Genomic DNA, 24,182 nt, shown 5'->3' with positions numbered 1-24,182 from the left:
CTTAGGCACCTCAATATCATCAACAAGGCACATACTATAGGTACCTTAGGTACCTCCTGCTGCTGGAACGAGGAATGTGCCGTAAAAGAGTCACGTGGCTCCCCACAACCCCAGCTTACTCAGCGCTCGTATGACGCGGGACCTGCTCGCGCCGTCTTCAGCCTTATTTACAGCTGCCAGGAGGCTAGTTGTCCACACACCTGACGGTGACCACGCATCGTCCACCTAGGTAACTATAACTACCTGTCAATGCTACAATGCGCAGTCTGGCCAGCTTCCTGTTTATCTATATTCTTGGTGGCCTGACATTCGTCCCTCTGCTTATCCTCGCCGTACTTCTCCATGCGTACCTGACCTTCCCTATCCACGAAGACACTCCAGAGCCAAACTCCGACCAAGACTCTATTGTTCAGCCGGGGGATGATACCGATGCTATCAAGAGCGCGCAGAAGAGACTGGAGACAAAATCCTGGCCACGGCATAACATAGAAGCTGATGTCTCTGCTGGGTATTTCACCGTTTGTCGGGAGTACGTCCCCGGGGGGAATGGCAAACCTCCAGTCCGTACAACGCCGGTGGGCTCCACGACTGTCACTGCGCCGAGTCCAAGTGTCTACCAGAGCATGTACCGGAGCATTTTCGACAGAAAGACCAATAATAGCCCGTTGGATAATAAGGGCAATGGGAGGCCGCCAAAGGGGAATGGCAACGTGTTTTATGTGGTTCTGAGGTATGCCAGCTAGGCCACTCGAAGCTTCCTGCAGAATATGTTGTTAATTTAGTCCCAGACACGGCCATTTAATGCTCTTCGATGATGACCAACAGCTCGAAGTCCGCCATGTCATCTCGCTAGCCCATCATAACGTGGGCATTTACTCAGGCGGAGAAGAAACGCCAGAAGGGGAGCTTTTTATAAAACGGAATGCTCTATCTCTTTCACGGAGATCGGATGCTGGGGAGCTCACGCCGGATGGCACAACCTCAAAGCCTTTTTTCCTCTTTTCTGAGAACTGTTCAGAGAAAGAAGATTTCTATTTCGCGATGCTCCGAAGCCAGGAACAAAGGCCAGACGCAAGGGACAATCCGCCAGTGCCACTACAATACGATGTCAAGGATATTATAACACTAGTTCAACGACTACACTCTTCTGAGGAACATCTGCAAACGAGATGGCTCAATGCTATCATCGGGAGGGTATTTCTCGCTCTCTACAAGACTCCGGAGATTGAAAGTTTTATACGAGCAAAGATCACCAAGAAGATATCCCGAGTGAAAACGCCCTCGTTTCTTTCCAAAATTGCGCTGCGAAATATAGACCTCGGGGAAGCTGCGCCTTTCATCACAAATCCGCGCCTTAAAGAGCTGACTGTCGATGGTGACCTGGTCGTGGAAGCAGACGTACGGTACACTGGCAATTTTAGAATCGAGGTTGCTGCAACAGCCCGGATTGAGCTTGGATCACGCTTTAAGGCGAGAGAGGTCAACCTACTCCTAGCAGTGGTTCTAAAACGATTGGAAGGTCATATCATGATTAGGGTCAAACCTCCACCGTCAAATCGATTCTGGGTGACATTTCAAACCATGCCAAGGATTGATATGACAATAGAGCCAATCGTCAGTTCGAGGCAGATAACTTACACACTGATATTGCGTCAAATTGAGAATCGGATCAAGGAAGTTGTCGCTGAGAGTTTGGTCCTTCCCAACTGGGACGATTCTCCATTCTACCACAGTGAAACTAAACTATGGAGAGGTGGAGTCTGGGCAGATGACAGATCAGCCATTTCCCTTGACGATTTAGAGCACGCTGGCCCTCATTACCGCGACACGGGTGAAGAGCATGCGGAAGAGGGAAGCGATGAAGCAAGCGTTGATTTGCCACATATCGAGAAGAGTATGAGTATGCCCGTGATCGACGCCACTTCTCCAAGTACCGCTTATCCACGGAAAACTATTCAGTCCACCATAAATCCTATCCATACAAAATCTTCCGGGTCATCGACCAGCATCGAGACACGACCAACTGTGTCTGAGAAGCCGAGAGCACTACGAACTGGCTCCTTTACCAGTGCCTCGTCGCCAGTTGTGAGCACCGACAGCACCAATGCCGATGCATTCAAACCTTCTACGCCGCCGGAACATGGTGAACACAGCCATGCAGCAGCAGCTATGGCCGCCATGTCAGCCTTATCGCAGAACAACTCACCTGTTCATACTCCAACCGGATCTCCATCTCACTCCCGTGGAACTGGAAAATTTGAGAGCCAGTCTTCAATATCTTCACATGAGTCGGCCCATCCGGGACCTGAATCATACAACGATATTATGCCTCAACCTTCTACCAATGCCTCCGATGTAAACACTAGCTCACAGTCAAGTTCATTTCATTCAAGTCTAGCAAGTACATCACTAAAATCAGAAACAAATTCAACAAAATCTTTCCCATCATTCTCTTGGGACCGACGGCGCGAAGATTCCACATCCACGTTATCTTCAGAGAACCCGTCAACGTCTGAGACGAAGCGTCTGTCTCTTGCAAGCGCTGCTGCTCAGGCCAAGAGATGGGGTTGGAATGCTATCCAACGGCACGGAGAACAGAAAACTGACACTATAGCGGAGGATGCAACATTGCAGTCGCGTCCATTAGTCATGGGGCGGGGCCAGCCTCTCCCACCTCCAGGAGTTCCGTTACCTCGTCCAGATCGAAAGACGAAAACTGCACCCATTCCTATGCCAAAGCGGAAGGTTATACCGCCACCTCCATTACCCCAAAGATCCCCGGACGACATGGACAAACCTAATGGTATCAATAGGCAACGTCACTCGGTGCCTCCTCCTCCACTTCCCAAGAGACGAAGCCGGGAGGAGAGCGAGGAATCTAATTATCCTGCAGATGATGGGCTCCTTGTTGTTGCGGCTCCTGCTGGTGATTCTGAACCGACCACGCCTATGAGTGAGCATGTACCAGTTTATGTGCAGCCGTGGGTGGAAGATGACAATGAAGTAGGGGACGCGATATTACAACCGCCCCCGATCCATACGGAACAAACCCCTCCTCGTCTACCCAAAAGAAGAACACATCGTGTTATATCGAATAGTCCGGAGGAGGATGGCTCTAAGCTCCCTACATGGCTCGCTGCACAGGAGGAGGAGAGCAGGGCGAGAAGCAACTTTGTTGATGAGGATAGCGGCGTTTGATGACGAGAACTCGGGAAGTTTATGACAGAGGAATTATTCCTAGCTAGATAGGCTAGTGGAACTTGGTAGATGGAAAGAGAGTAATGTGCATATAAAAGGAAGGAGTTTACTCCATGTCTAAATTTGGCACTAAGGCATGCACGGCGTTTGGACCGTTGGACAGAGCGTTTAGGGTGGTTGGCGGTGCTGGGCGCCATATCTGAATAGCGGAGCAACACTCACGATGCTCTTATAGCATTGCATTTAACATCTTGCAGTTATAGCCTGCCTGTAGAGTGCTAAAATCTTTAATGAGACCTCAATGAACCTTTTCACGATATTTGATCAGGGTCTCCACTTTATATATGAAGCCTCCTTTAAGCCGTATGTATTAAATGTAGTATCTGATTAGGGTGTGAATCGGCAGCCAAACAAGTTCCAAATTCCACGCCCTCGCTTCAATCTCGTTTTGTTTCAGCTTGTTTAACCCCTTTAATCTAGGGTGTAGAAATCCAAGTTTTCCCCTACGTTGAACCCAAAGCTTTTTGGATCCGATTATCCAACCAGCTGCGCACTCTTACCCAATACCTTATTCCACGCAGAGTAATACCTCCAGCTCTGTCACAGACGGCTTCGAGCTAAGGCTATCATATACTCGAAGGCTACCTAGGTACGAACTTCCAGCCTCCAGGGCATTTTGTTTGGCTCTACTAAGTACCCCACGCTTCATTTAATTTACCCTCCTCTGCATCATATATTATATGTTCTTATAGAAAGTCATAACTTCCCTTAGTATGGAATCGAAGTGGGATTCTTCTATCTTCATCTCCCGAATGGTTTGCTAACGGAAACAGTCCATATAAATTCGAATCTCCTTGGAGTCCCTAGGAATTCGCATATCACATTCTACACAAGCAGGCGAATCTTATCATCATCTCCATGTCCTGGCTAACACGGAAAATCCTCGGGCATATAGTCGAGCACCTAAAGAGCCCGGTACGGACAAGTTGTCTTATTGGCTTGCACGATTAGAACCAGTGATCCGAGCCGAGCAGGAGGGCGAAATTATTGCTGTCCTTGCCAACCGTTGTGGCTCCGAAAATGAAGCAGTCTCTGCCAGTGCTAGCGCAGTCCTTGGAATTGAGGCAGGGGAAGTCAAGGTGTATGAATCTTAGGTCGTGGGGAGAAGGAGCTCCTGGTTGTCGACACCACAAAACGTCCCCAAACAAAGCTCATTTCCGAACTAACTCAGTTGCGTCGGAAGCCCATCCTGCTACTGTACGTCTGCGAAGAATCCTTGGAGGTCTCTAATCCCAACAAGGACCCAAGAATCTCCAAGGAAGCCCATGCATCAATTTCCACAGCCCTGAATCATTTGGCAATTAATTCAAGCGATCGCAACTTGCGAGCCGCACGAGGTCTTGCGACTATCAATAGCATACTTACCGTGGACGACATCGTCGCCCCTCTTTCGCCCATTAATCCGAGTAGTCCGACTACGTTCTTTCGGGGCGGCAAAGCCGAGAGTAAGATCCTTCGAGAGGATCTGAAATCAAGCATAGAAACGCAAGAAGCTGGATTCTCCTAGTTTTGCCCGGCCCCCATCACCAAAATCCAGAAACGCTAGTCGAACGCAACAACCATAACACCAAGAGCCAGCCTTGGTGTCGCATGATCTTGCCAGAGAACCGCAGATCACAGCCGGAGCCAAATCACCTCCTTCTTCGGCTGCATCTCTGCCAGACCAGTTTGCTGCGCTGTCCACTGATTTTGAATGGCGTCACAGGAGCATGTCACTATCGCCTCGTCCTAGGAGCATGGTATGGTGAAGCAATATTTAAATTTAATGATAGTGGGCTTGTCTTTAGGGCTTGGAAATGGGTCAGCTATTTGAAAGGGATAAATGCAGCGAGGAGTTGGGGTTCGGAATGAATATAACATGCTATTCACGGTAGAAACTTTGTTGCTTCGATAAGCCGGAGTCGTTTTTTCTTGGTATTGCATTGCAGCATACCACACTAGATAGCTCTATGAATGAATACGACGACATTTACACCTTTGGTTAATTGTCGTTGCTCAAATCTTCAAGAGAGTACCTTTGGTCTGATTGAGAGCCTTGACGGTAAAGGGTATGCATATTCTTATACGCATGTAGTCTTCTCGTAGTATACTATTATATACTAGATAAGGAATAAAATTCAAGAAATTGAAATGTCAGGAATTTTTATATGGATATAATGTTCCCACTTTGACTGGAATATATAATTCCTGGTTAAAAATATGGCTTCCGGAAATTACATCTAATAAATCCACGCCATTACTAAATGCAGTAGTCGAGTCGTAATGCACCATACAGTAGCGGTTTATGAAGTAGAATTAGCAAGCGCACAGAGAAATGTTTCGCAATACATTAAAGAGCCCATCGCAAACTAACGGGAGCAGTAATTAGAACTTCAGGGGGACCAAAATCTCCTTGCTGCTACGCAAGTCGCTCAAGACCCAGCCTTCCATAATCGTGTGTACTGTACAGCATGGAGCCCATAACCACGCAAATACTCCTATGATTGACGGCACCAGTATATCTCCTTTTCTAACTGTAATTTTTAAGCCGACTACGAGCTCACCATTCGGCTTCCATGACGCCAACCAGCACACTTCTACCGAGTTGCTGGAGGATCATGACGACCCAGTTCTCCAAAACAACATTCGCGACCCAGGCTCCTATAGACTCAAGTAGATTATTCCGAAACATGGGGAAATATTGTGTGAGGAACTGAGCGGAGCTGGATATGCCGTGCTGAATAGGATTCTGTGATAAACCACAGAAACATTCGCATCAAAAGCGGCCCACAGAGTCTCTCCTGAAAGGAGTATCTCTCCATCTCCTCTCCCGTCTACTATGTCCTAGAATAACAATGACATTGATGGCTAATATGGTACTTATCAATCTCGACCGCTTTGCACATCGTGGGGACCAAGTTAGTTTGAATTTTAAAAGCTAGGTTCTTGAACTTGGACCAAGAAGGAATGTCTATTAATGATGAATTTGACGCTTGGGAATTTGAATATTAATGTAAAGTCACTAAGAACACCTGTGTAGGAAGCCATGACAAACTAATCCCAGAAGCAGAAAACTCAGCTGCCTTGCTAGTTAGCGCCTGTCTAATAGAGTGTTCATTTTGCTTCCTAGACACGCACTCCGATCGAATTTATTCGGATTTTAATAACCCTATCTCTCTAATGGTAGGCTATAACAGTTCTAGCTTAGTACATAATTAAAGAAAATAGAGAGTATACAGACATTCCGTAGACGTGTGTATGGTGTCATGCACCATAGAATGACTGCCAATATTGTTCCCAGAACTATGACCATTATAATATCGTACGCCATGGCTTGTCTCGGAGGAGCATTTGGTGGACAACCCAACAACAACAATGCCCAGCCTCGCTCTTGCGGGATGATATCTTGCCCGCAGCTCCGACACATGGTCGAATCTCAGGTCGCCAGTTGTCTTGCTCCGCAGGATACGCAGGATAGGGGTTCCCATCTCCAGAGCCTTTGGCACGGAACAACTTGCCATCATTACCCTGAACTGGTGCTCTGGTTCCGTCACGAGGCCCGTCAAATCAGGTTATTCCGTTCCACCAGCGAGGGACCTGGGTCGTCACTGGTGGTCCACTTTTCCCGAGTGCTCTTGTTCATACTCAAGCATGTCGGCGAGTTCAATCTATCGGCGAAGGTCATCTACTTCAGTTCTCGCATTTGACTCTCGAGACGGTGACTGCGAATTGCTGCGGCGGGCAGCGGCGTGTTTGAATTTGGACACGGGTATCTTCTTTCTTGATTTCGAATTCGAAGGTATCAGTAACGGGGGTTTCTCTGTGGATGATGATACTGATGAAAATGTTGATACTAGTGAAGCTGTTGATGAAGATGAAGATATGCTGGATGCCCTTGATCTTGAGGAAGGCACACCTAGAAGGCACAAGTAATCTGTCTCCGAAGCACCCGGGTGATGGCCCACCATGGCAGATGCATTCCGAAGCCGGGCCTGCACAACCCAACTCTCTCGACCAAGGCGAAGCGTCAACTATGGCGCATTACTGGGTATTGGCGAATTTGGTAAAAAACCCTATTTACCAGTATTATAAGGCCCAACGGCCATTATCCAAATATAAATCCGATATCGTGTAAATATCGGACCGAAATTGAGATATTCAAGTAGAGCAAATATCTCAATTTCGGTTAGATACGAAGGGTATGGTGGGGGGGACAAAGGTCCGGTAGAGGTCTAGGAATAGCTTCACTTTGTGACTGGCCAGATATTCGAATAATATAGTATAGTGCTATGCGCTAACTATCTAGATTGTATAGGAACGGTAGAAGCTGGATATCGGAGCCCCATCGCTGCATATTACTGGAAGCGATTGCCGTATTAGTTGATTCGTGAGAAAGGCAGCTGAGTTTTGTATTAATATGTGTTCTGCATCCATTTCATCCATACCTTGGCTTTTGGGATGTAGAGAGCTCCATAATCAGCAATCTGGTTTCGGGAGTTAAAATACCCAGCAGTTGATTCAGTAGATCGCGAAAAGAGCGTTGTCGATCACGCCATCGTAGGGAGATTACCTGGAATGGAAGGAGCAATTAGCCCACTGCATATATATTTTGACGCTGCCAACCTCAACGTTCATGTCAACATACCTTAGATGTCGATAGCGACTTCTGACGTTGGTGTCATCATCGCTTTCATCCCGTTCACTCCTCTCTTTCTTTGCCTTCGCCGATATATCAGGATCAACATCTCTTCGTCTTCATCAACCGAGTCCGAACCGAAATCAGAAGAATGTAGCAATTGCAATCTTCTTTGCGCCCAGGCTGAGTGGTTGAAGACCAGCCGCGATAGCTGCTCGAGTTTCCATATCTCGATACCTACAGTAAATGCTCAAAGCATTGCACCAATACTGATTGGCGCAATCCTATTCCGACAACCCTCCTTTCAATCCTAGGATTTTTCAACTGCAGTGCTGCATGCCATAGATTCGGGAATCGATACAGCTCAGTGGTGATGGCCAAAGACATGAGAAGACTAGGCGTGGCGGGAGCAGAATCTTGAGAGGTGCAACCTCTTCGACCATGATGAAGCTGATATTTGAGATCACTTTCAACTGTGGAATGGGATTGATCCGATGTCGGGAAATCTTTACTGGAGGCAGCTGTCCATGAAGGTGAGGAACTTAGGGAGAGGTGTTAAATTCTGAGATGGGATGAGACATTGCTAGATGCCTCATAGGGCCTCGAGACTTGGGGTCCCACTCGACCTCGGCCAGCGATGGCATCACGATCGGAAAGCAACCATCGCGATTGCTTTAACCGCCCCGGAAATTGGTGGGTCGCAATGCAATGAAGCTTTTTCAATAATTGCACATTCGAAGCGTGGCCGGATCCAACCCAAGCCTTCCGGGGCCAATAGGCCAAGACGATATCGCGCGGGAGCGTCGAGCAAGCTTTGCATGGCGATTTCGGTGAAGAGACCACCAGCAGCATCTCTGGATGCCCAGCGCCTGGCGAGATTGGGTGTCTGAGCCACCATTTGGGCTTGGAGAAGGGGCCGGTGATCTACGACAGCGGTCTACAGAGAGGAGTTTGGAAAGGAGTCGAGACCCGGAGGTCACAGCTGCTCGGCCCACCATGCAAAATGCCGTTCGATACTGCGTATATGCGACATTATTACTACTCGTTCAAGGCGCTCACGGGCAATCGCTCTCCATACAAAGTGTAATGAGAGAGACGTTGATAAAAGTTGCACAGCAGGGTACGAAGTACGAAGTGTTGAAGCATCGGCAGTGTACAGTAGTGGTGGTGGCCATCAGTGCTACTCTGTACGTACAGTACAAAGCAGTGCTCCGCGGTGTGGCCTGGGAAGACCGTCGGCCGAGGCCTAGGAACACGCCCCACAGGCACCATGCTCTGGAGTCGTGGGCGCCCGCAACGCTGGGATTCTGGGCGGCGGATACGACAGTAGCCCTAAGAGCATTCCCCGTGCACAGCTGGCTCGACGCTGGACAATCTCGTCCCTTTTCCAGGAATAGCATCAGGAGATTCCCAGATACCCGATCTAGGCGGAATAATCTCATATGATTACTCCACCTAGTTTATGTATCCCGAAGCGAACTGCTACGTACGAAGTATCCTCACCATCCTCCATCCATCCCAATCCCAATAATACGAGCCGCTTACGACCGCGCTGGCTCAGGGGCAAATTGGTATGACTGGCCCAATTCCCCGCAAAAGCCGGGTTGTCAACCTGTCCCCAGGGGCTATCCGCCGTTCTCCTGCGAAGTGCTCTTCGAGTGCTCAGGCTCAGGCTCTTAGCATTAAATGATTTGCCGGGCTAGAACTCTTGTGGACGGATCAGCCTCAAAACAACACGCCCCCCGGGGCCCCTTTTCCGGAAAAGAAAACTGCTGTCAACCGTTCATTTCCTTTTAGTCCAGCCCCTCGCTGGGTTATTCTACGCCCGCAGCTTCCTTGATTCGACGACGCGCTCAGGGGAACCGCCAAATTGTCGAGCGGGGCACGTTTATTCGTCGGGCCACAGGCAGGTTGTGCGATGTTGCATCTGAGCATCACCCTCAACCTGGTCGTCGATGCCAACTCGCTACGTCTGGCTTTGGAGGCGGGAGTTCTTTGAGGCGCCTGGACGCCTCCACTATTACGACCCAGGTCAGAGGCAAGTATTTAGACTCTTATGTGCCCTTTTCTCTCTCTTCTCTTTCCTCATCCCTCTCACTCAAGCTTTACTTGACCACACTCTTTTTGTATCTTCGATACAGTTACACTCTTTACAAACTCTCTAATCTAATCCACTATCTCAACCTTCTCCAAAGTTCCCCCTTTCCACCCTCACAAATTCAAAATGAAGGCCTCAATCATCTCCGTCGTCGCGGCCGCTGCTGCCGTCAACGCCCACGGTGGCAACTCCACCATCCCCACTGGAACCATCTCAACCATCTACTCCACCAGTGTCTACACCATTACCTCGTGCGCCCCAACTGTCACCAACTGCCCCGTCGGCAAGGTGACCAGCGAGGTCTACAGCACCACCACCTTCTGCCCAGCTACCACCCCAGCGGTTGCCACCAGTGTCCCAGCTGGCCCAAGCATCTCAACCGAGTACCAGACTCACGTCTATACCATCACCTCATGCGCACCAACCGTGACCAACTGCCCCGTCGGCAAGGTCACCAGCACTGTCGAGACTGTGACCAAGGTCCACCCAACCGGCAAGCCATCAGGAGTTATCCCTCCCCCAGCCGGCAAGCCAGAGTGCCCAGCTGTCACCTCCTACGTTACTGTCACTGTCCCAGCCACCCCAGCTGGCCAGAAGCCAGCAACCAGCGTTGGTGCCGTCTGCCCAGGTGGTGCTAACTGCCCTCCTGCTGCCACCGGTGTTGCCCCTCCTGCCAACACTGCCGTCGTCTGCCCCGGTGGAGCCAGCTGCCCTCCCGCAAACACCGCTGTTGTTGTCTGCCCAGGTGGAGCCAACTGCCCCAAGCCTGTTCCATCTGCCGCCCCCACCGGAGGCAAGAGCTACAACACCACCACCACCGTTCCCTTCACCAGCGGAGCCTCAGCACAGAAGGCTGGTGGCCTCTTGATGGCCGTCGGTCTCGCAGCCGCCTATCTCTTGTAAGAGATGTTCGCTCGGGATTCTTGACGACCTTTTCCGTTCTGCATGATATATAATTTTTAGTGGTAGTTATGGAGCGCATGGGGAGAAAGCGGTGGATTTGGGAATCAACTTTTGATGTGATTTAGATGGGAGTATTAAAATAATTGTATGATGATGTACCTACGTAATGTATACATTATTCTACAGCTCAGTACCGCACTATCGTGCCTGTACTTGAAAATGTCTAATTTTTTGCAACTGAACTGTGTTCCGCTCTGGCTCCCTCTGTGAGACTCTGACTACTTCCTCTCCATTCCGGCTATCCGCATGCTCAATTCCACTCCTGACGTTCAATCCCGATATTCAACTTTCCCGACGTCCAACTTCTCCGCTTTTCGATCGTATCCGCTTATGAAACGAAATGAGCAAACAGTCTTGGCCCTCGAGGCGAGGGCATTATCGATCTTGGTATTATTGGCGCTAAACCCACCACAGCTGTCAGCATCGCCGGAAAGGCGTCTCTATTTCCACAGTCGGAACCACATCCTGGCGATTGGCTTGTTCGGGCCCTTCGGGGGGCAAACAAACGGACAAGATCCACAGGGTTTGCTGATGTGTGCCTGCATAAAGTAATTAAACTGGTGCATAAGGCGTTCAGCCCTGTTTCTCCGCTCTACCAGTAAGCCATGCGATACAATATTAGTGTTTGCGAGGTTTTTTAGGTGTTGGTTGTACGAAGCACGGGGTAATCAATCAGCTCGCATGCTGTTTTGGGCTGACCGGGAAATCGTGAACAGGAGAGGAGTAAGTCTTACTCGTACGAAGTACAGCATGGGTATCTACGTAACTTATTGCATTTCATATACGTAGTAGAAAATAACAATACGATTTCAAATACTTCGCACACTACGTGGCCATTGCCAGTCAACCTACTCATAAAGCAAGCACTACTTGAAGCGTTCTGAAAGCGCACGATTAACATCCACGATATCCCATTTATCAGGGTCCTCTCCTTTGGCGGTCGCCGTTCCCACATCTTCGGGGGTGGCAGTTGGCACAACTGTGCTCTCACCACTCATTTCCTTGGGCATAATTCCTCCTCTGATTGTGAACAGTTTTTTGAGGCCGTTCGAGCCATCGAAGCTACCGCGCTCCTCTACACGTGGGTGGCCCTAAAACACGCAATAAGCAAATGTTTTATTTTCAATTTCTTGCCGAGAACTGGAAAACTCACCGAGTCCCCGAGACAGACAACTTTCATGTCGTCTGAGATCTGTATGGCCTTCCGCATTGCGGGATCCCCGCGCCCAAGGAAGGTGATCTCGTGGTCCCGCATAGCACCACCGTGATCGTGCATACTGTGCGAGACTTCGACCTTGTCTTTGTATTCATCGTTGTCGTAGATGCCTGCAAGTGTGACGTCCTTGGCTTCTCGCTGGGCATCATTTTTCATCACACTGCCAGGAAAATACTTGGAAGGCTGGAGCACAGTTGTTAGCCTTGGTTCTCTTGGGATAGGGTCGATAAGTAGGCGACTGAACTTACCTCGTCTTCCTCCAAGAGCTTCGAGACATCGAAAGAGTATCCATGGAGGTTAGTCCACCGGAACACGACCTCGAAAACTTCATGTAGCTCCGCGAATGTGAGGTCTGATGGCACAGACAGAAGCCGAGAAATAGTAGGGTAGCAAGCCTCGCTCAGACGGACGAGAAGGAGGTAGTCCTCAACCAGAGATGGAGATGGAGATGGCTACTCAGCAGCACGTCAGTAAATGGCATGTTTCGCGAGGGATATCTGGTAATGTACTTTGGGATCTTTAGACTCAGATGCAGTTGCCACCTCTCCAGTGTCTGCCACATCATTTGTGGGTTTGACCACCTTCCTTTCTGCAGTCGTTGTATTTGGCTTCCCCGCCTTCGTCAGGCCCCTCGCCGTACTGGCGGTGCCTTGCCAGCTAAAAAGGCCTAGCCTGTTTGTCGTGCGTGGTTTCGCAGCTTTAGGCATGATTGTAGCGATATCTGACGTACCTATCTGGCAAGTTGGCAACACGGGAGTTGGTTAAATGTGGGTTAAACTTGGTAGTGAAGAAGTCGAAGTCTGTAGGACATCGTACTCCGTAATATGTACAGGTTTGACCTTGGGGACTCGTACATGATTGCTTTAATAAGATTGTTTGCTCTTTTCACTGGTGACGGGATCCCGCAGGTGGAGGACGGCGACTTACTCGCTTCCGCCCCTTTATGTAAACCACGCTGTCACATATTGCATCGCAGCTTGGAAGAACAAAGGTTTAAGCCCCTCCTATTGCCCGCTTAATATGTGAATGATCGTAGGAAAGCCACATACTCGTTTATTCCACCCGACCCGCAATCTATTAGAGGCGTTGGGGTATTTTCATCTTCTCTGGGCAGTGGCTACTACACCGTAGGACTTCCAAACTTGTTAGACTTTTACGGAAATTGTTCCTCATTATATTGAGAATGTTGATATTAACCCTCTCGTGCAAAGGGACTTTACTAGTAACCCCAGTAGAGTAGCACAGTTTTAGGTATTGGTTGCTAGCTGTCGCCATGTATTAAGGGATGAGAGAACATCTGCCCCCCCCCCCCCCCCCCCCCCCCCCCCCCGGATAGCGGCATCTTGGGATTTAACACCAATAATATAATTGAGCAATTTGAGTTAATATGGTCTTTGGGCCTCTTTTTCTTATGCAATTTGGAGTTGTAGTGATAAGTGATAGGCGTTACAAGACTATAGGTTGGTTGATAAGTGATATATACAAAAGAACTATTTCAAATGTGAGAAAAGCGCAAGGAACCCGCCACCCAAATCTCTTCTTCATACCAAACCCATATCACAACGGTAATATGCTACTTCCAGCAGTAGGCAATCGAGTAAGCGGTGAATACCTGCCCTACCTTATTCACCGCTCTCGCTAACTCGCAGCAATCCACAACATAGCAGGCGAGATAAACAAAAAAGACCTCAACTTCTACTTTTAAAAGTAACCCGCAAGGAAAAGAAGAAAAACAATTTTTATTATATCTGAGAAGCAAAAGAGTTCGGCCCCTTCGTTGGTAGGGCTTACATCTCTGCCGAATAGATCCGAATTCGTTCTTGTTATTTTCGTATTTTGTCGTTTTTTTTACGTCCCCCTTTTTTTGGGGCCTGTGCCTACGTAACCTAAATCCCTGTCGACCTCGAAAGTACAATTCGTCCTGAACCACTCAGCCAAGTGGCCGCCCTTGTACCCCTCAAAAACCAAAATAGCTTATTTTGATATATATACCCAAGGTAAGTAAAATGGAGGAGAAGTGACAACCACCTGACCAGACAACTGCCAGGACAAAACTAGATTGCCACCACGAATGAAATTACGCGCACAAAGAGGAGTAGAAATTCAAACTGTACATTCTTTTTTATTCTTCGCTATGGCAAATGCTCTATTATACATCGCATTCTTTTTTCCCAGTTAGTCACCCCTCTAAGCAACGTTAAAGCAACACAATTTAGCTAGCCTAGCTAGCACCATCTGCAATTCTCCAAGCCCTCAACGGCAGAGCCTGTAGCTTCAACGCCGCAGGCTTAATATAGCCCCAGAATGTTATGACACCAATAATAACACATAAAATGTTCACAACGTAATAGCCGTCTCTGCTGATATCGCAGATCCCTCCACCTTGGAGACAGCGGTCTTTCTCAGCTGATAGAGAGCAGGAGAATGAATCTGTGATAAGGGGGCCTCGGAGGGTTGCAGGAAGCTTGTATGTATCCGGAGGTGGAATGCAGGTAGCCACGGTGAAGTAATCTACAAGTTTGAGGACGAAGAATCGGGGAAATGTGCCGCCCAAGTTTGAGACCCTGGGACATGTCAGTAAACTGAAATGGGAGACGGAGGAAGAGATACGTACGTTGCGAGTAAAGTCATATATGTACCACCAATAACTGGGTCCGCAATCCTGGCATGGAACGCCGAGATGGCAACGAACATGACAGTGTTCGTAAATGTCGAAAAAATGTGCTCAGCGATCACTACGAGCAGATACCAGGTATCTACACCGTTTGCGGGGAATATGATCACGGTTATCTGTGCAATGACTGCGGCAATGAGACGTCCCACGAAACCCCAGCACCAGAGACGCATCGGCGTGTATGTGCTGGACCATTTGCCAGCATAATAACCCAGACCTATTTCGAAGGGGAAATCAATTAGGACAGTCAATGCGAGATCCTCCTGACTGAATCCTTTGTCAATCAGCTTCAAGTTTGTGACGCCGTCGTTTGCCTGGAATCCAATTTTGGCGATCAAATGAATGATGATAATCGTCTGGATGTTCTTGAGCTTCAAGACACCCCACATGACTTTATAGACATCCCAGATCCCGTCTTCGTTTTTGGTCTTCTCCTCCTTTTTCAAGAAGGCAAGGCCAATGGTTACAATTATATAAGCCCAGCCCCAAAACGTAAGATATCCTCCGAGAGTCATTACTCCTTCATCTAGGGGCGTCTTCCGGAACCATTTGTTGGCGAAGTCGGGAGAGTTGAAAGCTAAGAATACGGTGTAGGACATGAATTGTCCAGCAGTCAGTCCTACTGTTTGTGCCGTCGAGGCGTAAGAGATATTTCCCGGGGTCAATAACGTCAAGGCCCATCCATCAACTGCAATATCTTGGGTGGCACACATAAGAACGAGGAAGAACCACCATCCGGTAAACCCCCATATTCCAGACCCGTCCTGGGCGCCTGCTGTAACCATCATATCCTTGACCATTGACCCTAGCCATATCATCCCAAACCCTGACAGCATCTGAATCGGCAAAATCCAGCTCTTTCTCCTCCCCGCCTTTGGGGTCCATACCGCGTCCACTACAGGACTCCACAGAAGCTTTAGGGAATATGGGTAGGAGGCCAAACTGAAGACCCCAAGCGCACTATATGACAAATGCGCCCCCTTCAGTAGAAACGGCACCGATCCAGCCGCCAGCCCCATCGGCACGCCTTGTAAGAAATATAATAGGACCAAGAGCCCGAAATTGCGCCTGTCCTGCATCGGCAATTGGAAGAAACCATGATTGTTTATAGTAGGCGTTCGGGGGACGTGGTCGTCGAGTGTAAAAGATTCGCGCCCGATTAAATTCTCCGTGACCACAGGAGACGTAAGGTTGGCATTTTTGCGCCGGTATTCAACATTGTGGTTCATTTTGCCGTTTGTGTGCCCGTTTTCCTCTTCGGTGGAAGAGGATGAGCCTTTAGGCTCTTGGGGCTTAGAGCGCCGAGATCTAGCACCCATAGAGGTATCGTTGTCACCGTCTTCCTCGTCTTCCGAATCTGTTCGGCCGAGAAGATGCTTGGTATCCTCTTGGGATCTTGATTGTGAATCTTCGGCAAAGATAAGTCTCTTTGGACGGTTCCGGGATGTTGGGAGCTCGTCGAGTTCGAGTTCGTGTGGGAATTGGGCGTCGTGGTGCAATGGAAGGCGCTGGCTCTGGCGACCAGCTAAATGAGAGTGTGAATTCAAAGAAGGAAGAGTATCGTCAAGTGGAGTAGGCATCCATGTGGTGGTGAAGTTGAGCTCTAGAGGACTTGCTGGCCTCCAAACCCCTCTACGAAGTAAAGTGCACTTTCCGGAGCAAGTTGACTGGCGTCAGTGGATCACCAGGGGCCAGTCCAGGCACAGCAAGGCGTGGCTAAGGAACGTTAACGTGGCCTTTTCTCTCTGACAACGACGGCTCTGAGTAGTTGGCCAACGGAAGGGTGGCAAACAATTTAATTCAAAGTCGGGAAAATAACAGATGGGGGAATATCAAAGCGGAACAGAAGCCATGATATATGTGGACAGGTACTGTATTATATTTATTGTAATCTTATCATGCACACGATCAGACAATTGGACCCTGAGCTATCATACCACGTGACACAGCATGGCGCTCTCATATGGTGGGGAAGTGGATTGTGATAAGCTGCGCGTCATCCTAACTCTGAATTATTCCTCACTTCGAACGCGTCAGTCGTTCCAAATATTTGTACTTCTACCGTCCACGCTGTCATACCAATTATCTCATCCTACCTTATATTCTATAAATCATGATCAATCCCGAAGAACAATCTGCGAAACCCCCTGAAGACATGATCGGTGCGCGGCTCGACGATGAAATAACCTCTCTCCAGTCGCAAAGTAAACAATCCGCGGATTTTAACACTCCCAATACACCTGCTAATCCAGATCCAAATAGTTTCATCATTAAAAGCCAAACGAAATCTGCAAACAGCGACAATCCTATCCTCACATGCTACTCAAGCAACCCTCGACCGTCTCCGTAAAGCGCAAACACAACCCACCCCATCCGCCCAAGCAGATGTCCCTCCCGACACGAATCCCCTACTCGCAGCATCCACATCACAACTCCTACACAACCAAGAGAACCTCTACCGGGCCTGTGGGACCATCACCACATTTCGCGTCCGCGATCCGGACCCAAACGCTGTGGATAACGGCAACGTCCTCGGTATCCGGGTCGATGTTTCCACGACGGGGAAATTCATAAACCCATATTATCTCCTACTCAACAAACCGTTCCCGGACTCGGAGCTACTTCGCGTTCATCGACATACGCTGCCACCCTACATCCCGCTCTCTTCTTTGGTCGAGAAGCACCTACCGACGGGGAAAGGGTCTTCGGCTATGTCTGCTAAAAAGGCCGTCGGAGGGAAGCGGCAAGATCTACGGCGGCTTGTGCGAGCATTGAGGGGGGAAATCGTGGCGTATCATAACCGCATCACTGCGATTAAGAACTTGCGGAAGGAGTTTAAGTTAGATGAGAAGGCATCCAGGAAAGGGAAGGGGAGGGAGAAATTTATTGCGGACATTAGCGCTGCGGATGCTGAGGCGAAGCAGATCCGGATCGAGTGGGTGGATGGGAAGATTGGAAGGTGTGTGGTCGATGATGATGGGGGTGTTGTTAAATGTGTGGTTATAGGTGATGAGGGTAGGGATCGAGAGATAGAGAGGGCTGTTTTGCGCGGGAGGATCGAGGGTATTGGTGAGAGGTTGATGGAGGGAGTTTATTGAGCTGGTCGGGTAGAACTGTACATTTGGGAAGCGTGTTTAGGAGTTATGTGGCGCTATAGGCTGGAAGATACCCCAGATAACGACGGTTCGCCATCATTTGCATGTAGGTGGTGTAATAAATGGCTAAGATTGTTAAACGTACAGAGTACGAGCGCAACAAGAGATAATGAATTATTACTGGACCAAGTTAGCCCCATAACCAGTGTCTCGAATTCCACCGCTAGATATAAACGCCAACGGGTTACAATATTGTATTTCGCGGCTCGTGACTGTAGGCGGTTCTTTAAGAGGGGTGCATGTAGTGCAACATCTGTGTATAGACTTCAACGATTCATTACTTATGCTTCATTGCCTATCCAATCTATACGCATAAAAACCCCACGGAAATGAACACCATAGACATAAGCTCAAACTCAAAGGCTAAATATTCACGCAAATCGGAAATACGCTCATCACACCGCACACCTTGCAAATTTCATTCCCCCTACCGTCAATATCCTATTATCGATCGACACCGTTCATATATGCACGACTCAGAAACTCCATCCCATCCTCTTCCGCGCCCTGTGGCTCCTGGACACCTCTAAAACCTGGGTTACCATAGGTTCGCAGGGCAGGATCGATATTGGACGACTCAATATCGGACGACTCGAGATTGGGCGGCTCGAGTATGTGCATCCATGGTTCATCAAAGCTGCCGTGTAACTGGCTGATCATTGAAAACCGATTCAGTGCCTCGACATGATCGAGGGGGTTTGCCAGATACCCGTATTGCTCATACCCTCCCGTGTCGGCGAATGGTTGGAAGGATGGCGGTTGAGCTGTCCAAGCCGCAGTTATCGAGCCTGGACTCATCATAGAAACTTGGGTATTTTGGTGCCGTTGTATATTCATCTGTGAGAGCTGCTCGGGGGGGTGATTTTGAACATGGGGCGGGTTTGGTAAAGGAGGGCTAGATAATGGAGGAAGCATTTGGCCGGCCAAGTGTGAACCACGCCAGTTATACCCAGGCGGGACGGGGGCTTCAGTCGGGAGGTCAAAGACAGACCAATGGATTAGAGGAGCCACTAGCCTGATCAGCTTGTCAAATATTTCCCAAGCCTTTCGTGCCGAGATTGACTGCTCCGCCATCATGGATAGCCAGCTGACGCCCCTTTTGGCGTCGTCCAAGACGTATGCCGCATCATTCGGCATGTGTTGTAATTTGAAGGCCATCTCCAGCATCAATACGGATAGAGCTTCGCAGAGGTAGTGTAGCGTGGTCCACCAGGGAGTGATAGCGTAGAGCTTGTCGGCACTTGTCGCAGACCATGAGAGGAGGGATATCATCCTCCGCGCCGAACGAATGCAGGTTTCGGCAGCATCCTGGTTGAAATCCTTGGACTTCTCCGACTGGTTCCTGAGACACATATCAAAACGGCACAGGCAGGGCCGGAAGAGGATCATGCGTGAGCTCATAAGGAGAATGGCCAGGCCAATTCGTTGAATAAGATATGGATCATCCCAGTCTGGCGCCGTGAAGGTCTCGAAATCGACGTCAAGTTGTTCAGGAAGGCTCTCTTGCCATGTCTGAAGTCGGCGGTCGATTATACGTATCGTTTCTTGTATATCAAACCATTTGAGCTTTACTGTGGCTGGACTGTAGAGCTGTGTAAAAATCTGATGAGATATTATAGAGAGTTGCGTCCGGTAAATGAAGTATGTAGAGGAAGTAAGGGGGAGATTAGCAATCGGAAACAAATATGTAGAAGATTGTGAGATGTCGGTATCCATTAGAGGGGTGTCCCTCGAAGACACTTTGGATACCTTATTAGTACTTCCCCATCTTAAGTAGGTATTAACGGCACACACACCTCTTGTACTATACGAGTCATGGACATTTGCCTTTCCGGGGTGGGAAGCGTCTGGTACTTTATCATATAATGCTTGGCCAAAGTGAAAGTCGTCCTCGCTGACATTAATTGGTAGTGGGGTGCTGATATCTCTGTCGGATATGCAGGTTGGACGGCCAGTAAGTTCATTCAGCAGACATTCGAGGGAATATAACGCCCACCACACGCGGACTCGGTGCTCTTTCTCAACCGCTGCAAGATCATCGGCCTCGCTCCGAACATGTAGACCCAGGGTGAGAGAATTCCTAATGACAAGTCCACATAATGTCCAAGCCCTGGAGTGGATCAGGAGGTGGCTGTCTAAGGAGGTAGAGAGGTAAATACCTGTTAAGTCTAGAGGTGGCCACATAATACAGACTTAGTAACCCGGTGGCACATATCGTTGTTACTCCTTGGTCCTCATACAACAGCCCTTGATCCATGCAAAGCATCTTTGCTCGTGCAACATATATCAAATGGTCATAATGCGGTCCGCGATGTTCGCTCTTTTTTAAATGTGCGTAATAAGAAGAAATTGCAAAAATTATGTTTAGGGTACCGAGAAATATCATATCATCCCATGAGAGATCGGTCGACTCTGGTCTAAAACGCGTGTACTTGTGCGTAAAGTTTGACCTGTCTAATATCGGAAACACGTTGTGGACGTGGTCGAAATACGATCGGACCAATATATCTGCTAACTTACGATTAGGCCACTCATACCTGTTTATCTTACTAGTATCGATAGGGTTGATATCTGACTCCTTAGTGTGGTATGAGGATGAAACATAGCTGTCGTTTTTAAGTCTGAGATCAGCTTCATTGATGGCTTTCTGGCACTCCTCCGCTGTGCGTTGGGCCAATGCTACAGACGACGGCTTTCCTAGATGTCCGGTCGGTCTGATGTCATCTCGGTCCATGTCCATACTGACAAAGTCCATCGAGCCAGTCGAGCCGATCTCTGTGCTGTCATCGCGGTCATTGTCATCCTCTTGGACACGCGGTTTAGTTTGTTCTGATGCCCGTTCCCGTTTTCTGGACTGACTTTGGTTGGGTGGCATCTTGGTCGGGCCCTAGAGAGTCAGCAGATAATGCTGCTAGCTGCTAGCCATAACTCACCCTATCCAGAATGCTTTTGATTTCAGCTCTAATGTCATCACCAGTCATCCTCTGGTCGAGTTGGATGCGGTATAGTGCTTCTGTGATTTCTGCATTTCTTTGAGACAGCATTTCGGTCTCATGGTTTAACCTCGACAACTGCCTATTCCATATCAGCTTACACTCACTCTACCCATCCACAGTAAGACTGGCGTACAAGCGGTCCCGATCCCGCTTCCCCTCATTATACACGCACGGCACATGTGTATTTTTGCATCTCAAACAAGGAAGCTCCCCTGTACAGCCCGCTTTGGCTTTCCTGCAGTTGTCACAAGCGTGTGGCGTTTTGATTTTCTTGGGACCTTTGTTCCATGGATCTGTACCCCAAGGCGATCTGAGAGCCGGTATTGCCACCTTGCCTGGGGGCGGCTGTGGCTGTTGTGCTTGTTGATGCGACGATGAAGAGCTAGACATATGTTGCCAGGACTGGGGAGAGTGAGTTGAAGCGAAAGATGGTTCGCGGGACGCTGAGGCCGGGCTTGCGAGATTGGGGAGTGAAGTCTCCTGGCCTGGGCTTACTCCAGCGCCAGCTCCCCCTTTACCATTATCTCCATCTCCATTCTTTCCCCCGGGACGTTTAGCACCACGGCCTCGCTTCGGCATGGGTGGAGATTCGAGAAGGGGAGGGGTAGCCCGATATATATATATCACTGAGCGGTGGGCTAGGGTGGGTCACGAAGGTTGTCAACTTGAGCTGCGTTGAGCTGCGGTGAGCTTGCGGAGAAGCTCTCTCCTCGGCTTGGGATAGGCAGAGCGCCTGCGATTGCTTTGGCGAAGGCGTAGGATCCGGGTGGTAGATCATAGTATCTGCTTTTAAATGGTGATTAACGGCGAAGTTAACAGCGGTGCGGAGGTAACTCGGCGGCGTTTGTTGGTCCTCGACAGGACAAACAAGAGGACAGGATAACTAATCACAGTGGAAGCAGCTCGCTTAACTGGATCTGGAGATAGTAGAGGATGTATTTTGCGACTGTTTTATTAATGTAGTGATGTAAACTCGAAAGTACGTACTAATCCATTGTACTGCCTGTGCTCACGTTGCTCCGGGAGTAACTGAATTTAACGCGATCCTCTTTTCCCGAAGCAGCTTGACGTCACGTCAGGACGAGGGAGGAAGGTAGAGGCGGTAAAGGGTAAAACGTGGCTGAGGCGGGTGGCTGATGCTCGAGGACTTGGCGCCTTATATTGGGTCCAATGTATGCCTTGTGGCCTTGAAGTCTCAGGCTGCAATCGGACCTCGGAGGTTCGGACGAGGGGGGGATCAGATGCCTGATGCCTGAGGTTCCAAGTACTAATTCCGATGCCCCGGAGTCCCCCGCGTCTCTCTCGTTCCCCGTAGCGGGGGATAACATAAGACGGAGGTACGGAGGTACATGTCGCAAAACATCAACGCAGCATGAGATGGATATTATATTGATGCTCATTTAATTCCTCCGATTCAATTACGAGCCCCCGTTTACATCCGCCATATCTTTATGAGCCCACATACATCCACAATTACTTAGCCGACCGGGCCAACTTTAGCATCAGCACAACACCAGAAATAGCATTGGGATCCCCGCCCCTCGATGACCGAGGCACAACTAATCAAAATCCCGAAACCACAGAACCGCGGATGAGAGCCGCGTAACTTGTAAGTAAGTCCGTATTATATGAAACCACCCCGTTGCTGAGAATGAGAAATGCCCCAAATGATTGCCATTACTGTCAACCAAACATGACTGACCAAGCCACAGCTACCCAGGCCTGCTTTGCCTGTGGAACAGGTTCACCCAACTCCCTCCTTTCCACCTCCCAGCCATCAAAATCGCCCTCAGTATCCAGTTCCACATTCTCCCTGTCCTTCAAGCTCCCCGACTCAAGGCCCTCTTCGCCCTCCCCCTCCGTCTTTTCAAACTCCTCCGACAGAACAATGTCAAGCTCTAGCTCTCGACCAGACCGGACGCCGGCTGAGGCTGAACGAGATTACTTCTCTGAGAACCCAGCTCCGGCCAACCTCGAAAAATATGCCGCCCAGGCTAAAGAGTTCATTGACTTCCACGCGGCGGCCGGCCGTCGAGTCGTCTTGGTAACTTCTGGCGGTACCACAGTCCCTCTTGAACGGCAGACAGTCAGATTTATAGACAACTTCAGCGCCGGCACGAGGGGCGCGACCTCTGCAGAATATTTCCTTGAAAACGATTATGCAGTTATATTCCTCCATCGGCAGTTCAGTCTGCTCCCATACTCTCGCCACTATAGCCATGCAACGAACTGCTTCCTGGACTTCCTCAGCGAAGGCTCCGATGGCAGCGTAATCGCCAACGAAGAATACCGCGAGAAGATGCTCACAGTCCTCCGAAAATACAACTCCGCCAAAAAGGAGAATCGTCTCCTCACCCTACCATTTACCACAATTAACGACTACCTATTCGTCCTCCGAGCCGTCGCGCACGACATGCGTCCTCTCGGCCCAAATGGACTCCTCTACCTCGCTGCGGCAGTATCGGATTTCTTCGTTCCCCCCGAACGCATGGTAGAGCACAAAATTCAATCCACAAACGCAACCGATCTCAATCGGACAGCCGCCAAAGATCCAGCCGACGACGAAGAAGTGTTTGATAATTTCGATTCCTCACCCGCCGTACCGCGAAACAAGCGCCTGATCATCGATCTCGACCCCGTCCCGAAGTTCCTGAAGAACCTCGTTGACGGATGGGCGCCAGAGGGGATGATCGTGTCCTTCAAGCTGGAGACAGACCCCCACATCCTGATACAGAAAGCGCAGTACTCACTCGATCGGTATCAGCACCACCTCGTTATTGGCAATCTGCTCTCGACGCGGAAATGGGAGGTCGTTTTCGTTGCCCCCGGCCAACCCGGGCGATGGATCCGCGTGCCCAGAAACAGGAGGAAGAAGAGCATTGGCGGGAATGAGAGGCTGGTTGGTGTTGCGGCCGAAGGTACAGAGACTATCGAGCGGCCGCTTGATCCCAAGGATTTGCCTGATGGCGAGCCCGAGGTGGAAATCGAGAGCCTCATCATTCCCGCGGTTGAGGCGATGCATACGAGCCATATCAAGAAGAACCAAGAATCGCTTAAGAGTTTACCACGAGATGCTTCTCTGCCACCGGACCAAGCGGCCTTGTTGCAGGAAGCTGTTGCTAGTGGATGAAGCTAGATATATTTGCGTTATAGACAAATCCTAGTGTTGGTATCTATATCTCATTTATTGTACATAACTAGAATAAA

General features: G+C 49.4%; 8 protein-coding genes across 8 annotated transcripts; 5 read left to right on the top strand and 3 right to left on the bottom strand.

Annotated features, from left to right (window-relative positions):
- Positions 1–257: 257 nt before the first annotated feature.
- On the top strand, positions 258–3,198 carry BP5553_09721 (Uncharacterized protein; the record flags this gene model as incomplete). Its single annotated transcript, XM_032018344.1, has 2 exons — positions 258–730; positions 789–3,198. 2 exons carry the CDS (start codon positions 258–260, stop codon positions 3,196–3,198), a joined length of 2,883 nt encoding a protein of 960 aa, XP_031865643.1.
- Positions 3,199–6,888: 3,690 nt separating this feature from the next.
- Positions 6,889–7,170, top strand: BP5553_09720 (uncharacterized protein; the record flags this gene model as incomplete). Its single annotated transcript, XM_032018343.1, has 1 exon — positions 6,889–7,170. One exon carries the CDS (start codon positions 6,889–6,891, stop codon positions 7,168–7,170), a length of 282 nt encoding a protein of 93 aa, XP_031865642.1.
- Positions 7,171–10,097: 2,927 nt separating this feature from the next.
- Positions 10,098–10,874, top strand: BP5553_09719 (uncharacterized protein; the record flags this gene model as incomplete). The annotated part of the gene is made up of 1 exon (XM_032018342.1): positions 10,098–10,874. One exon carries the CDS (start codon positions 10,098–10,100, stop codon positions 10,872–10,874), a length of 777 nt encoding a protein of 258 aa, XP_031865641.1.
- A 926-nt stretch (positions 10,875–11,800) lies between these two features.
- BP5553_09718 (uncharacterized protein) lies at positions 11,801–12,857 on the bottom strand (the record flags this gene model as incomplete). The annotated part of the gene is made up of 4 exons (XM_032018341.1): positions 11,801–12,025; positions 12,088–12,333; positions 12,399–12,602; positions 12,660–12,857. The coding sequence occupies 4 exons, from the start codon at positions 12,855–12,857 to the stop codon at positions 11,801–11,803; spliced, it is 873 nt and encodes a 290-aa protein (XP_031865640.1).
- Positions 12,858–14,371: 1,514 nt separating this feature from the next.
- Positions 14,372–16,404, bottom strand: BP5553_09717 (Uncharacterized protein; the record flags this gene model as incomplete). The annotated part of the gene is made up of 2 exons (XM_032018340.1): positions 14,372–14,714; positions 14,765–16,404. 2 exons carry the CDS (start codon positions 16,402–16,404, stop codon positions 14,372–14,374), a joined length of 1,983 nt encoding a protein of 660 aa, XP_031865639.1.
- A 533-nt stretch (positions 16,405–16,937) lies between these two features.
- Positions 16,938–17,922, top strand: BP5553_09716 (Cenp-O kinetochore centromere component; the record flags this gene model as incomplete). The annotated part of the gene is made up of 2 exons (XM_032018339.1): positions 16,938–17,028; positions 17,087–17,922. The coding sequence occupies 2 exons, from the start codon at positions 16,938–16,940 to the stop codon at positions 17,920–17,922; spliced, it is 927 nt and encodes a 308-aa protein (XP_031865638.1).
- Positions 17,923–18,423: 501 nt separating this feature from the next.
- BP5553_09715 (uncharacterized protein) lies at positions 18,424–21,554 on the bottom strand (the record flags this gene model as incomplete). The annotated part of the gene is made up of 6 exons (XM_032018338.1): positions 18,424–19,718; positions 19,776–20,089; positions 20,139–20,396; positions 20,517–20,866; positions 20,913–21,054; positions 21,109–21,554. 6 exons carry the CDS (start codon positions 21,552–21,554, stop codon positions 18,424–18,426), a joined length of 2,805 nt encoding a protein of 934 aa, XP_031865637.1.
- Positions 21,555–22,668: 1,114 nt separating this feature from the next.
- Positions 22,669–24,105, top strand: BP5553_09714 (CoaB-like protein; the record flags this gene model as incomplete). The annotated part of the gene is made up of 1 exon (XM_032018337.1): positions 22,669–24,105. The coding sequence occupies one exon, from the start codon at positions 22,669–22,671 to the stop codon at positions 24,103–24,105; it is 1,437 nt and encodes a 478-aa protein (XP_031865636.1).
- Between the last annotated feature and the right edge of the window lie 77 nt (positions 24,106–24,182).

The sequence above is a fragment of the Venustampulla echinocandica genome (genome assembly GCF_003357145.1).
Source record: "Venustampulla echinocandica strain BP 5553 chromosome Unknown scaffold_11, whole genome shotgun sequence".
Lineage (NCBI taxonomy): Eukaryota > Fungi > Ascomycota > Leotiomycetes > Helotiales > Pleuroascaceae > Venustampulla > Venustampulla echinocandica.
Note: the sequence above shows the minus strand (reverse complement) of the source record. Positions and strands in the feature narration are given on the sequence as shown.